This window comes from Aptenodytes forsteri, unplaced genomic scaffold (genome assembly GCF_000699145.1).
Source record: "Aptenodytes forsteri isolate BGI_AS27 unplaced genomic scaffold, ASM69914v1 Scaffold155, whole genome shotgun sequence".
NCBI lineage: Eukaryota > Metazoa > Chordata > Aves > Sphenisciformes > Spheniscidae > Aptenodytes > Aptenodytes forsteri.
The window spans coordinates 1,749,650-1,763,365 of NW_008794446.1; the positions used below are offsets into that span (position 1 = coordinate 1,749,650).

Sequence of the window (13,716 nt, forward strand, 5' to 3'; positions counted from 1 at the left end):
GCGTGTCAACTGTACCACTCAGCTTGGTGTCATCTGCAAACTTGCTGAGGGTGCACTAAATGCCACTACGTCATTGATGAAGATATTAAATAGCATTGGTCCCAGTATGGACCCTTGAGGAACACCACTCAGTGGTTTCTGTTTGGACATTGAAACACTGAGTGTAACTATTTGGATGCGGCCATCCAGCTAATTTCTTATCCATCTAATGGTCCATCCATCAAACCCATATCTCTCCAATTTAGAGGTAAGAATGTTGGGGGGGACTGTATCAAAGGCCTTGAAGAAGTCTAGGTAGATGACATCTGTAGCACTTCCCTTTGTCCACTGATGCAGTCACTCCATCATAGAAGGCCACTAGATTAGCGAGGCACTATTTGCCCTTGGTGAAGCCATGTTGGCTGCCTCTAATCACTTCCCTGTCTTCTGTATGTTTCTACATATCTTCCAGAAGGATTTGTTCCATGATCTTACCAGGCACAGAGGTGAGGCTGTTAAATTCATTTTAACCAAATGGATTACAAATCTGAATCTTATCAAAGCAGCAAATGTGTTTGGTTTCATTGAAGAATGAATGAAGAAGGGAGGCACTATTATTATAACTATCATTACTACAAATGGTGCATAGAAGAGGAATAGCATAACCAAGAAATGTAAAATTCTTTTGTTTACAGGTGGCTGTTGGTATTTGTATATAATTTCTGGCACAGCTTGTACCACATTTTTTAAAGAAAATTATGATTCTCTCCATTCTTGTGGATAGTTATTAAATCTGTTCTTCTGCCTATATGTATGCACAGATTTTTCTGGATTGGTGACATCTTGACCATGTCACAAGAGAGGCTAAGAAAGACACTGCCCCAATTCTGACTTTAGATTTTTGCACTTTTACTGTTCAGTCGCAGTGCTACTTATGTTGAATTTGCTTAACTGGCAGAAACAATTTCTTACAGGCTTTTCTGCCCATGTACAATGAGAATACATTTAGCCCACTGAAGTCTGAGAAGAAAAATATGCAAGAGATCTTCCACACTCCCTTTACAGGAGCTAATGTTGAGGATGGGACTCAGCAGAGAAGACAGAACAGAAGTGAAAATAGAGCAACAGCCAGACTTATCAGATCACAAAAGCAGAGCTCTAATGATAGAAAATATGCTCTGCTGTATGTTAAAAGTTCTTGTATTCTCTCTTTTGGACTTCTGACCCCATTCGTGTGGCAGGGAAGAGAAAAGAGTTGCCTGACAGATGGTAATGTGAGATAACTGAGTTAATCCTTTGAGGATTTACACATTCAAAAGGAGAATCAATGTCATTAAAGCCCAATGGGGTACACTGGTTACTCTGTTGTTCAGTATCTTTTGGGTCTTCAGAGACTGATGAGCAAAATGGCAAAGTCTCAGTCTAAGGAGCTTCAGAGGAAGCAAGATGATCTGAAGAAACTTTAGGAAAACTGAATGCACCAAGATGTCTTACACAACTTAAATCTTAAACACACCAAGCACTCACTAGGTCACTAAATTCACTCCCTATGATCGCAAGCAACCAAGAACAAATGATTAATTTAGACTGGTTTGCTAGGCATCCATTAAATTTTCAAACAGTCTATAATAAATATAAGATCTGCAGTACAAAGACTAAAGCCATAAAAAATACAACATGCTACAGGAAGACAGGAGAGAGAAAGATGTTCAATGTACTCTTGAGTGAACTGTCATAAAACAATGATCAATAGGTCAGTACAACATCAGTACACGTAAGAACACCATTTCGCTTAACTCATTCTAGATTTAACAAAGTATCAATTTTCTACAGTTCATGTAATTTCGTACCTTCTGCTTATCAACGATTTTATGCGCTTTGAGTAAAAACCTCAAAAGCTGTTTTCTATATTTCAACACTTTCCTAGAAATACTACTATAATTCACACTGAAATGTAATACTGCATATGTAAGCTAACCATTTAAGAACCTGCAGTAGTGAAGGCTTGGAGATACGCTACTCCACCAGCTGAGTCCTCTATCGTAAAGGAGCTGTCTGAAATAGATGTGACAAAGTACTGTCTGGAGGTCATGCTCTGTCCTTCTTACCTATCAGAGGGTCCTAGATCATAAGGTTGGACTATATACCTAGTTATTAAGCAGCTAAGTGAAGATGAGATTAATCCAACATCGGTAGTTCATATATATATAATGTCTGAGTGTGTACCTGCAGACACACACATATAATAAACTGTCAGCAACAGATAATGCTAGAAAAGCAAATCATAAATGTGCCTGGTTGCCTCTACAGAATGTCCTACTGTAAGATATGACGTTAATTTATTTCTGTGATAGACAGCAAACAGGACCTTTCCAAAATCTTTAAGGCTATCATCATAAATTGAACATTTTTCACTCTGTTGAACTGTTGATAATAAGAAACTATAAGTAAAGAAAACTGGGAGTATAACATGTGTCATAAATTGGCTGGGTTTCCCTTTTTTCCGGCTGCCCTCAACTTTTTCCCTTAACTAGTTGCCAGTCTGGCCACCTGCCACAGACTGGGGAAAGGGGAGGGGTCACATAGAGATTTTACCTAATGAGAGGACAAAAGAAGTTAAAAGCTGCACAGAAGTGCCAGAGGCATCAGACCCACAGGCACTGTAAAAATAAAAAAGGGAGAAAGTAGTCAAAGATGGACGTACAGAGTAAAAAAGAACAACTAGTTGTTATTTTAGTCATCTCCAGAGAATGGTGAAGGATACTTGGCCAAATCATGATTCCAGTCTGCAATATAACACTGGGCATGCTCTGCCTATAGTGTTCAGGTTGAAACTAAAATTGGACAAATAGACTAGCAGATATTAAGTACCAAGATCAACCAGCCACCCATTCAGTTTAAGGTTATGGCACACCTATTGTTGAAAAGAAGAAGACACATTTGATTGCCTGCTTTGGAGGCCAGTGGAAATAAGGAGATTCCAGATAGCCTTGTGAGATAAGGATGTCCCTCTGACAAACTATGTTACTAATAGAATATTTAATTATCATCAGCTGGAAATTTGGCTGAGAACACACACAGAAAGTTAGCTGATACCGTATGCCTACTGGGAGACTTAACACAAAGCATATATTTATAATGTAGCACTGCAGTGCTGACTTTCTGTCTCTTTCAGGCTACTGATAGAAAGCATCCATATGGACTTTACTACTCCAAGCTAGTTGGACAAGTGCTAGTGGCTACTGATTTCCAGAACATGGTCTAAGGTTTCCCAAAGTTTAATTAACTGTAGGGGGAGTGACAGCAAGTGTTTTAAAGAAATCTCCAGAAGACTAAAGAATTAATCTGTTCTGTTTGACCTCTAACATTGGCTTTCTGCATTATCATACCATGATCATACCATCATCCAGTTTACTCAGCTGTAAAATATTCCCAGATAGTGTTATGCACTATCATGTGGATGATACGAGTGATCGATTCTGTTGAGTAGGTATAAAGAAAATGGTAAGCAAACTTCCGACATAAACCTGAGTCCTTTGCTTTCCCAGCCTTGATACAGAAATGTCAAGAAGTCTGAATGGCTGCTTGCCCATCTAATGTGAATGAAGTGGAACAAATGTATTTAATGTACTTCCTGCTGTGAACAGCATGAGGCTTCAACAATTCCACTAAGGCAAGATGACTGTTTGTCAGCCTGGCTGTAAGGCTGTGTGCTCTCACGGCAACACTAAATACAGTAGCATGAAATTAAAATCACATGTGAAGACAGCCACTGACAAAAAACCTGAAGCAAACAAATAATTGTAAGCATTCTCCTCTTAGCTGCAAACTTCCAGCTCTGCATTCATCACACCTCTTCTCTTCTGGTTTCCAAATGTGATTACAAACCAAGAGTTTAAAATTTGCCTACAACACAAAACAGAGTAAGTAAAAAAGAGTCCAAATCAGCAATCAAAACATTTGACTATGATAGAGCAGAGCTTTGACTGCAAGCCTTGTTGCAAGGACTAAAGCATTTTGTTGCACACAACACAGCAACGATGTTAGTGTTGGAAACAAATTACAGGCTCCTCATTCCCAGATGAATACTAACAAAAGAGTTTGATCTCATTTTTTCTCTGTATATGTGATATGATTTCAGAGTCACAGTTTCAGTTGGAAAAACAGAGAGCACTTCCAGGCTGATCTTGCTTAGTTGCTAAGTGCCTGGGGATTAAGGCATTTCCATGGAAAACTGGGGTCTGAGTGTTTTCAGGATCTGAGGCTAAACTCCAGGACTCCTCTCTCCAAGGGAAATGAAAAGTGCACAGCAACCTTATCTTCTTTTTCCTAGATGCATAGTATTGATCTATTATGTAAAGTGCCTCCTCTGAATGAGCTTTATGCTGAACTCTGTGCTCTCCATGCAGGATAGGTATGTCCTGAGCCAATAAACTGACCTCAAATTCTTCAGGGATTTCTGTTCATCCCCCAAATCCTTGAGATGCATGAAGACAAGTAGTTCAGCCCATCAATTTTGGCTAGATTTAGTAACACAAGTTCACATTTGTATGGAAAATGGTTGAGGTTTTTTGTTTGTTTTTGGATTTTGTCTTGAACATCTAAATACCTATTGAAACACTTCAGCATTCATTTCTTTAGATTTCAACTAGATTCTTTTAGATTTTTCTTTAGTTCCTTGAGATGCATGAAGACAAGTAATTCAGCCCATCAATTTTGGCTAGATTTAGTAACACAAGTTCACATTTGTATGGAAAATGGTTGAGGTTTTTTGTTTGTTTTTGGATTTTGTCTTGAACATCTAAATACCTATTGAAACACTTCAGCATTCATTTCTTTAGATTTCAACTAGATTCTTTTAGATTTTTCTTTAGAAATCGTAAGTATTTTATGAAGCAGGACTAGCTATGTCTCTCTTTGTTGTTTAATAGCATTTTATAGTAGGAGCTGTTTTAACACAAAATTAGAAAAGAATTCCTTCCTTCATGCCCGGTAGTGCTTATGACTTTGGGTTGAATGGCATATTGGTGATTGATCTTAACAGTTTAGATACTTCTCTATGATGTGATGGTTCCTGGGAGCACATGTCTCTCTTCATTAATTATAGAAGGATCCTGGCATAGTCTGCTTGAATGAGATGTCTAAATGTATAGATGGCTAATGTCAAGTGAGATTACTGCTACCCTAAAAGTGGATGATTTGCATAGGTCTTTCCCCTGAATGCTTTTCTTCCCGTGGTTTATGGTTAGTAGCTATCACCTCTGACTCAAACAGATCCATGTGTTTATTTTTTAGTGCTTAAACTGTAGTGACACGTTAACTTTGAGTCCAAGATCTCCATGCACAACTTACTTCGCTGTGTATTTCATTAACTTAATCCTTTTCTTCTTTTCTATCTGCCTCCAACTTCAGGACCTATCAGGAAAAGTCCCTTCCAAATTAAGAAATGTCCCAGCAGCGGCACCGATTTTAAAATCAGCTTTCACAATATATAAACATACCTGTGCGTGTTCTACATACTATGATTTTTTTTCAGATTTTGCTTTGGCAGCACAGCACAACTGTATAATCCCCAATTAAAGCGTTCAGTTGCCAGGAATTTCTTGAATATACTCTGGTTCACTAGAAAGTTGAGCACACCTCTTTTACTTTTTGTTTATTGTCATGACTTCATAGCAACTCAGCTATTTTAGTTAGACCCTAAGGGCCTTCTCTAGAAATAAAAGAAGAAGAAAAGACTTCAATGATAAGTACTGAAGGTGAATGTTTCATAATTAACTTGCATTGAATGCCAGAGGAGATAAGGTAATGTTGCTAGTGCCGACTTGACTTCCATAGGAAAGATCTCATGTAGTATTACTAAACTTTGACCTTTGCTGTTTGTATCTTTTGACCTGAAGAAGTCAATGCGTAACGTTAATCCAGTCACAGTACCTGGAGAAATCACAACTTAATGACATGCTGTGACATTCGTCCAAAAAAAATTGTTAAGTGAAGATGAACTTAAACAAACAATGAGAAAAATATATCAGTAGATGTGAAGTAAAGAGCCTAAAGTGGACTCCAGAATTTAGTATGATAACATTACTATAGCTTATAGGCTATTATATATGTGCTAAAGCTTTTATCCATCTCTATCTTAGGCATTTTCTGAATTAAATTTTATTGTTAAAAGCTAAAGAAAATGCTTTTTACTTCACATAGCATACTGTTTTAACTTACTAAAATTAATTTTGTGCACTGCAAATAATAATAACCAATGCTGCTTAAAATCCCCTACTTATTTACGCAGAATTTATTTCCATCGTGACTACCAGGGTGTTAAATTTCTCACACGTTACATAAACATATGTGTATATACACAATCCGAAATAAGCATATATTTATATGTGTGTGTGAATAAATAAATAAATATGTAAGGTATAACTTATAATTTATCTACTCTGTAGTCTGTACTCTGCTTTTTATAGAACAGGCAGCACAACAGATCTCAGATGAAACAAATCATATAGACTTTTCTGTTACCATGCATTATGTTTTTGTGCAAACTAAAAGCATGGGGTAGAAAACTTTACTGGCAAGTGAATTGTCAGTAAGTTTTTGAACGCTCTGGAATTTTTTGTGGGAATACTTTCACTGTAACAGAAAGCAAAAAAGGAGTTCTGTCACACTATTTCAAATATGACATATGCAACATTCTGGGTGCAAAAAGACAAGTGAATGCTTGGAAAAAATGATCCAAACCTATCCTTCAAAGCCCCCTTACCTTTCAATATCCAAAATATTGTTTACTCTTACTAACAAGTGTAGATGTTTCAGTTGTTACATAATTAAAATGTTCTACTCTAATGTCCCAAACACTTCCCCAGCTTTTTTTAATAAATCCCATGAGATTATTATTATTTGTTAAATAATTCCTGTTTAAAAGTTTGTAGCATTGAAGCAAGTGGTGCTTATAAATGCAGGAAATATTAGACTTAAAACTGAACCGTGGTATACAAGCCAAATTACTTCTCATGTTTTCCAATGGCAGTGTTAAAGGAGATTTGTTAACTTACCTAATATCTTGTGGGAGTTTCATAAACTGTTAAGTTCTATACTATGTTGTGATTGATTAACTTTCATAATTTCTTATTCAAAGTCACTCTAGGTTACTGTTACAATGACTGTATAAGCCTATGAATGACAATACCTTATTTTAAATGCTAAAAACAGTGTATAAAAGTGTTCCCTCCCAGGCACTGAGGTTCCCACTGAAGTTAGATGCCCTAATTTCAGCTCATCTCTGTTTTAAATAATCTCTTGAAGAAACATTCTCCCCATCCCAAACTTTCCATATACATTTTAAGCAGTCAGAACACCTTCAAAAGCTGGGTAATCAGCTTCTTCATGGATATATTTTTTTATAGCTACTCTCCCAATATTTTATGCTCTGCTATCTACAAACGGTAAAGTTCACGAATTCATCAAAATTATTCAAAAAATCAGATTGTTGTAAAAATCCTACACAAACAAACCTGTATTTGCTATCATAGCAAAGTCAGATAAACATATTTCTATTTCAGCTTGCATTTGATATACGATCTGTTACTTTACAAGTAGTAGTATTTCAAACTGTTGTATTCATGAATACTATATAATTACCCAAATGCTCCACAGAGAAAACAGTCACCTCTGTCACAGGATTACACGTGAGAAATTTCAGGCAGACTGAGTATTTATGATGCAATTAGATGCGTGTCAACTTCCTGCCTTTAAGAGCTGTCTTTTATATCCTTAACTAGGGAGAAATCTCTGTGCTGATCTCAACAATCTTGGCATCAGACTTTCAAAGAGTACTGTACTATGTAATTCCTCACATTAGCCTCTAGGAAATATGACAGTGTCACAATAGATGGTTTATGGTCTCATAGAGAGGACTAAAGTAGCTTTCCAGTATTCCTTTCACAGAATTTACAGTTGAGATGTCAGCCTCCAATCTCCATGCATAAATGAGGGCAATTTTACCAGGAAACCTTTTTGCTACCACTCCTAGAAAGAAAGTTGCCACACCAATGCTAGGGACACTGAGGGAGAACCTTGAGGCTGCAATAATATTTACATGTATTTTCGAAAGCAGTTGGTGATACAGTGTGCTGATTCTGCTCTTCCTTAGTCACAGACCTCTCTCTAATCACCACCAGAAATGTCCCTTTCAATGCAATATATCAAAGCTATTGACCACGTGAGCAAAGGACATCATTCTGTCAGCACTTCCTTACTGAGGCGATTTCTAAAGCGACATTACTGTCTTTTGATTATTTGCTTTATTAAAAAGACAAAGGAAGCATACATGGACACTTCTAGACAGAAATTTAAATGCAGCATCACATCAGAAGGAATATAGCTTGCCTCTTAGCAGTAGCTAGATGGCTTCTGGTCCATCAGGGCCTCTAATACGGCCCTTTGGAGCATAATGCAATGGAGCTGAAGGCTTTGCGGACGCAACCTCAGAATCACACATACAAGGGTGCCCACGCAGGGTGACATTTTGGATTACACCTGTTACTGCGATAGAATGGAAAGGTGCATCTCCTCACCCCAAACACTGCTCATGTGATTTTCTCAAACCATAAAATATCAATACTAAATACTTTAAAAACCCCACATAGCTTTCTAATAGTATTTTCAAATCTCAAGATGGAAGCAGCATGTGTTTTAACCACCAGGAAGAAGTGCATATATGCTGATTGATTTGAATGTGATGCTATTTGTAGTTTCTGTCCTGAACTGGAAATACTACTTTATTACAAGATGTCTTACCATCATCCTTGTCTGGTACAATGGTAATTCGAGTGCTTGGGAATTCTGCACCAATTCTTCCACCCATCGGCATGCTCAGCAAAACATCAAAGGTCTCAGCCTCCTCATACAAGGAATCATCTATGATGACGATCCGACACATTTTTTCTCGTTCATCTTTGTCAAAACGTAGAATGCTGTTGTGATCCTCAGGCCTGGATATGTAGTCAGAGTAAGAAAGTACAGAGGTTGGGGCAGTGCCAGATGCTGTTCCTGTGGCATAAAAGAAAAACAGTCACTATATTTACCATGGTTATAATGATCCCCTCACAGAGGCTGAATTTTATTTTTATTATCTTTTTATTTCTGTTTACTTTTAGGTGATAAGATGGGCTGAAGCCTCTGACCAGGCTACATTTCTGAGGTCCCTTGACAAACTACTTCCATATATGATGCAATGCAAGCACATGGCTCCTCAAATTCATTTGCAGTTTTTCAATCAGAAGGAATATTGTAGTCTATCACAAGAGACAGACTGACAAAGGAGACCCTGTGAGGATTACCAGTTAACTCCCTTAGTATATTTTACCCACTGAAGATATCGATGGACCAGAAATTAACTATAACAGATAGAATTTGATGAAAACAAATTATTTTGATTCCAGATCACCTCACCAAAAATGTTGCTTCATCCCTCCAGATGAAAAATAATAATAAAAGCACAGGTGTAGAGACCTCATGCTCTGTGTGGATACAATTCATAGGAGATTGAAAGATAGAGGAAGGAGAAGCATGGCAATTAAGCAATATTATTTCATACGAATTTTTTCAACATAGAAAAAAGTAAAGGATATCCTGGGCAATCACTGCAGTGCTTTCAGTTCTTATCAGTTTCAGATATATGGGGCTGCATATAAAAATCTTGCAAAAAGATAAAGAACACAGATCCTCTTCACCTCCTAACAAATGGCAGAAATTTGGAACATGGTAATTTTTCAGTTGTATTCAATAATACTCTAAGACAGATTGCAAAGATGAATACATTTCCAGTTGAGACCGAAGATATTTAGATGAAAAAGTAAGAGTTACAAACAATTTTGTTACGTAATAGATGGAACAATTCTTTTTGCTTTTCTGTCTCTTTTCCATTTTTGCCTTTTTTTTTCCATAGTAGATTCTGTTACCTTGTTGTGTGTAGCAGATAATCATCAGTTCCTGGCTCACATCTCCACTTCTTCTGACTGGAATAAATAATTCACCAATATCTTCTTCAATAGTATAGGTGGACTGAGGAAAAAAGACAGTTGATTCTGCAAAGAACAGACACATTTGTTTATGTAGATTTATGGCCTCATAAAGTCACCTGTAAAATAGCTAGGAGGATTTTAGCATATTCTAAAGTGCAACAAATAACTCGTATGTATCAGCAATGGCACTACATTTTAAGAAAAACTTGGAGGGTGAGTTTCTTAGTCTTTCAGAAATGGAAAAGAAGATCAGATCATTAGGTCTGAATTCACAAGTCCTTACTAAGTAGTCCCTAATGTGACTAATTCACTTATCTAGGGTTAATAGTGCAAGACAGTGTTTGGGGAATTTTTTCACAAGGTCTATATTTTTATTATTTCCATGGTAATTCATTATTAACTCTTAAGCACAGAAGTATCAATAGCATAACTTGGACAAGGTCTATTTTTATTATTTCCATGGTAATTCATTATTAACTCTTAAGCACAGAAGTATCAATAGCATAACTCACACACAGGCAGTGGTTCTGCAAGGCCATTCTTTAACTTACTGCATCAAGATAACCATGAAAATCATTTGGCATTGAGGATGCAAGACGGAGATCTTGCTATCTGACTTGGACGCTCGATTTGAGTTGGCTACATGTCTACACTCCTGTTTTACTCAAAGGAGACCTAGCCAATGGAGTCAGTGAAGTCTGGAGAGCAATCTCACCCTAAAATGTGTTGGACCAAAGAATGTCAGCTCTGTTTTTCAGGGAAAAAAACACTAAAATTCATTTTAAACTCCTTCATTATTTTATACTCATATAAACAGATTGCTGAGTTTTATGCTGTTAGTGGGATTCAGGATAAATTTTGTTCTTGTTCTCTCAAAAACTCAAGAACATATACCTATATAGCATATACTTATATGCATATACTTATAAAGCACCTTTACAGTTTCATTAATATGACTGGAACCCAAACAGAATATAATTCTGTATAATATCAAATCAAGTGGTATCAGCTGACTGCACAAAGCAAATCTTTTCATTATTTCAGAGTACTTTGGCAAACAATGTTCTGAAAATTGTCATGTGACTTCTTTGAAAACATGTTCCAGGTTTTATTTCTCCAACTGGAAAATACTACTAGCATGACTTAAGGTCAAAAGTCTGCCTTAAAAATGCTGTAATACAGGTTTGATAACATCTAGACACTTTCACTATTCCAGCAAGTCAAAAATTCAATGTGAAGAACACCAAAACCCTACCCTTTTGTTTTAAAGTAAAACAAAATGTAACACTAAAAAACTCCAATTTGTTCCTTTTATTTCTCCCTTCAGAATTAAGTTGACAAAACGAAAAACTCTATCCTTCAAAAAAAAATGCAGGAATCTAATTTGTTGTGTTTCCTGTCTCTCTCATAATTATCCAACTAGGAGTAAAATGACACTGTAGAAGTTTAACAGACCTTATGAACAATGTAAAAGCTCAGAGGAGAATGATCTACACATCTCAGCTCGTGTAAGGAAACACATCCTTATGCAATCTCTTTTTGGAATAAAACATTAACTAATGTCCCATACACCAAGGGCCTGGTACAGCTTTCCAAACAAGCTCACTGTTTTGGTGCTATGACTACGCCATTCAAATCAATGAATTTTAAAATCATTTTCACTGGAAGCAGAATAAAACTTTTGATGGTTCCTATTCAGTTAGCATCTGAACTTGTTATACCCTACACTTTAAAAGATTATTAGGAAACCCAGTCCTTCCCCTCAAAGTTCTCCCTATATTTTTCCTGTAGCTATTCCTTGATTTGCAGTTGTGCATTTGATTTTCTCCTATGCAACTTCACTTTATGTATAATTACTACAAATTCTCTGGGACTGTAAAAATTCTATCTTAATGTAAGAAATAGAAAAACTATCATTGGCATTAAGAAGACTCAGACGATTATCTTGAGTTGTGCTATCTCACTGATCATAGAAAAGAGAGAGATTTAACACATTTTCAAGTAATTTCTGTGTCTCATACATACTACATACTATTTTTCTCAGTGACTAAATATGGATGTCAGATAACCTCTGGTTTAACTTGCATTTGTAAGTAGGAACTAAGAAACTGCTGACAGTTTTCCTGCCCAGTCCTCTTTAAACGTTAATTAGGGAAGACTATATAAAACAAGCTGTTACAGTCATCCAATACTTGAAAGATTCCTTAAGGACAGTTTTATGTGACCATGGCCCATGGGTTCAAGTGTCTGGATGCAGCTGAAAAGCAAAGCAACCAGAGCACATTCTACTTTTTTTTTTTTTTTAAATCAGCTTCTTTCCTTATTTACATTTAACCATAATTTTATTTGTTCTTGACACAGCTTGTGCTGTACTTGGTCTAGTAAACCTTACCCTTACTGAGCTTCTCAGCTTGATATTAAGGCCTAACTGATGCAACTAGTCTGCTCCAAGACCCAAACTTGTTGGGACCAACCAGCCTGGACTTTCCTGTACCATCCTCTCCCACATGAATTATCATGGCAGAGTAAATCAAGTCAGCCTCCAGCCACCTGTGCAGATAACACTCTGTTTGCAAACACATTGAACCAAAAACCTATTATACCTAAAATGAAAACAAAACTAAACAAACCAAAAAACCTAGAAATAATACATCATAAGAAAAATGCAGGTATTTCATCAAAACGTGCTACCTTAGTTACATACTCATGAATCACTTAAAGTGATAAAGGACAAACGGCTACCCAATGCCCAAGTCTGTCTTCAGAAACATTCTGAGGAAAGGTAAGCTTTACTATCCACTGTTACTCATAGCATTTGCCCTCCAGTTTATCTTTTGGTATATGCACATATTGGCAGTACAGTTCTGGAAAGGTTCTTACCATCTCCTGGGTCAATAATTTCCACCATGGATACATCAGGAAATTCCAGAACTGCCATGACAGGCTCAGAAAGAACAACTTGAAAGGACTCAGACTGTTCATGTTCTCCATCACTCAAAATCCGTACTCGCCATGTAGCTAAGGTTTGACCAGGATTAAACTGCACCTGCTTCTGGGCTTTTCCTCTGAAGTCTTTATCTTTCTTGGCAGTACCATCTTTGGTGCTAATACCTGCCAAAATCACAAATTCAGGTCATTAAAAACATCACTTGTTATTTTTCTCTCATTATGTCATCTTTAAAAAAAGAAGTTTTAGAAAAATATACTTTTCACAACCTGAGAGTGTTCAAGCCACCTCCGTTACTCTTGATCAATTTTATATTGGTGTCACACATAGAGGTGGGCACATCAATTAACATTATGAAAGGCAGTTTGGACAGAATTAGCCAAAGCAAAACTAACTACTAGAAAAACTCTACATTCTCTGAGGTTACAGTCAAGTTTCCACTTCTCCGTAATTCAACTATGGATGCCCAAAAGGGCCAACAGATTTTTTCCCCTCCTTTAACATTTTGGGTTCTCTTCTGTTCCAGAACATCTAAATAACATGCTGCCTGCAACCCTCAAAAATATTTATTTCTCTTAGAAAAAATAAAAACACACCTGGAAATTTCAGCCTTCAAGGGGAAAGCTAAGGAAAACAAAAAGACACGAAGGGGTAAAACATAGGAAATAAGGATGAAAGAAGATGTAAAATCTGAACCATTGTGGTCATTCCCACTACAATAAGCATTTTTTTAAATGATTATCCTCTTACTTCAGTGTTTGC

General features: G+C 36.7%; 1 protein-coding gene across 1 annotated transcript in view; it reads right to left on the reverse strand.

Moving 5' to 3' along the window:
- FREM2 (FRAS1 related extracellular matrix protein 2) overlaps positions 1-13,716 on the reverse strand; it is a gene marked incomplete at its 5' end in the record, with an annotated part of 140,994 nt that overhangs the window by 47,710 nt on the left and 79,568 nt on the right. The window contains 3 exons of the mRNA XM_019474842.1: positions 8,782-9,033; positions 9,945-10,070; positions 12,888-13,118. Of these exons, the coding sequence (XP_019330387.1) occupies positions 8,782-9,033; positions 9,945-10,070; positions 12,888-13,118 (609 nt within the window). The remainder of the gene's footprint in view (positions 1-8,781; positions 9,034-9,944; positions 10,071-12,887; positions 13,119-13,716) is intronic.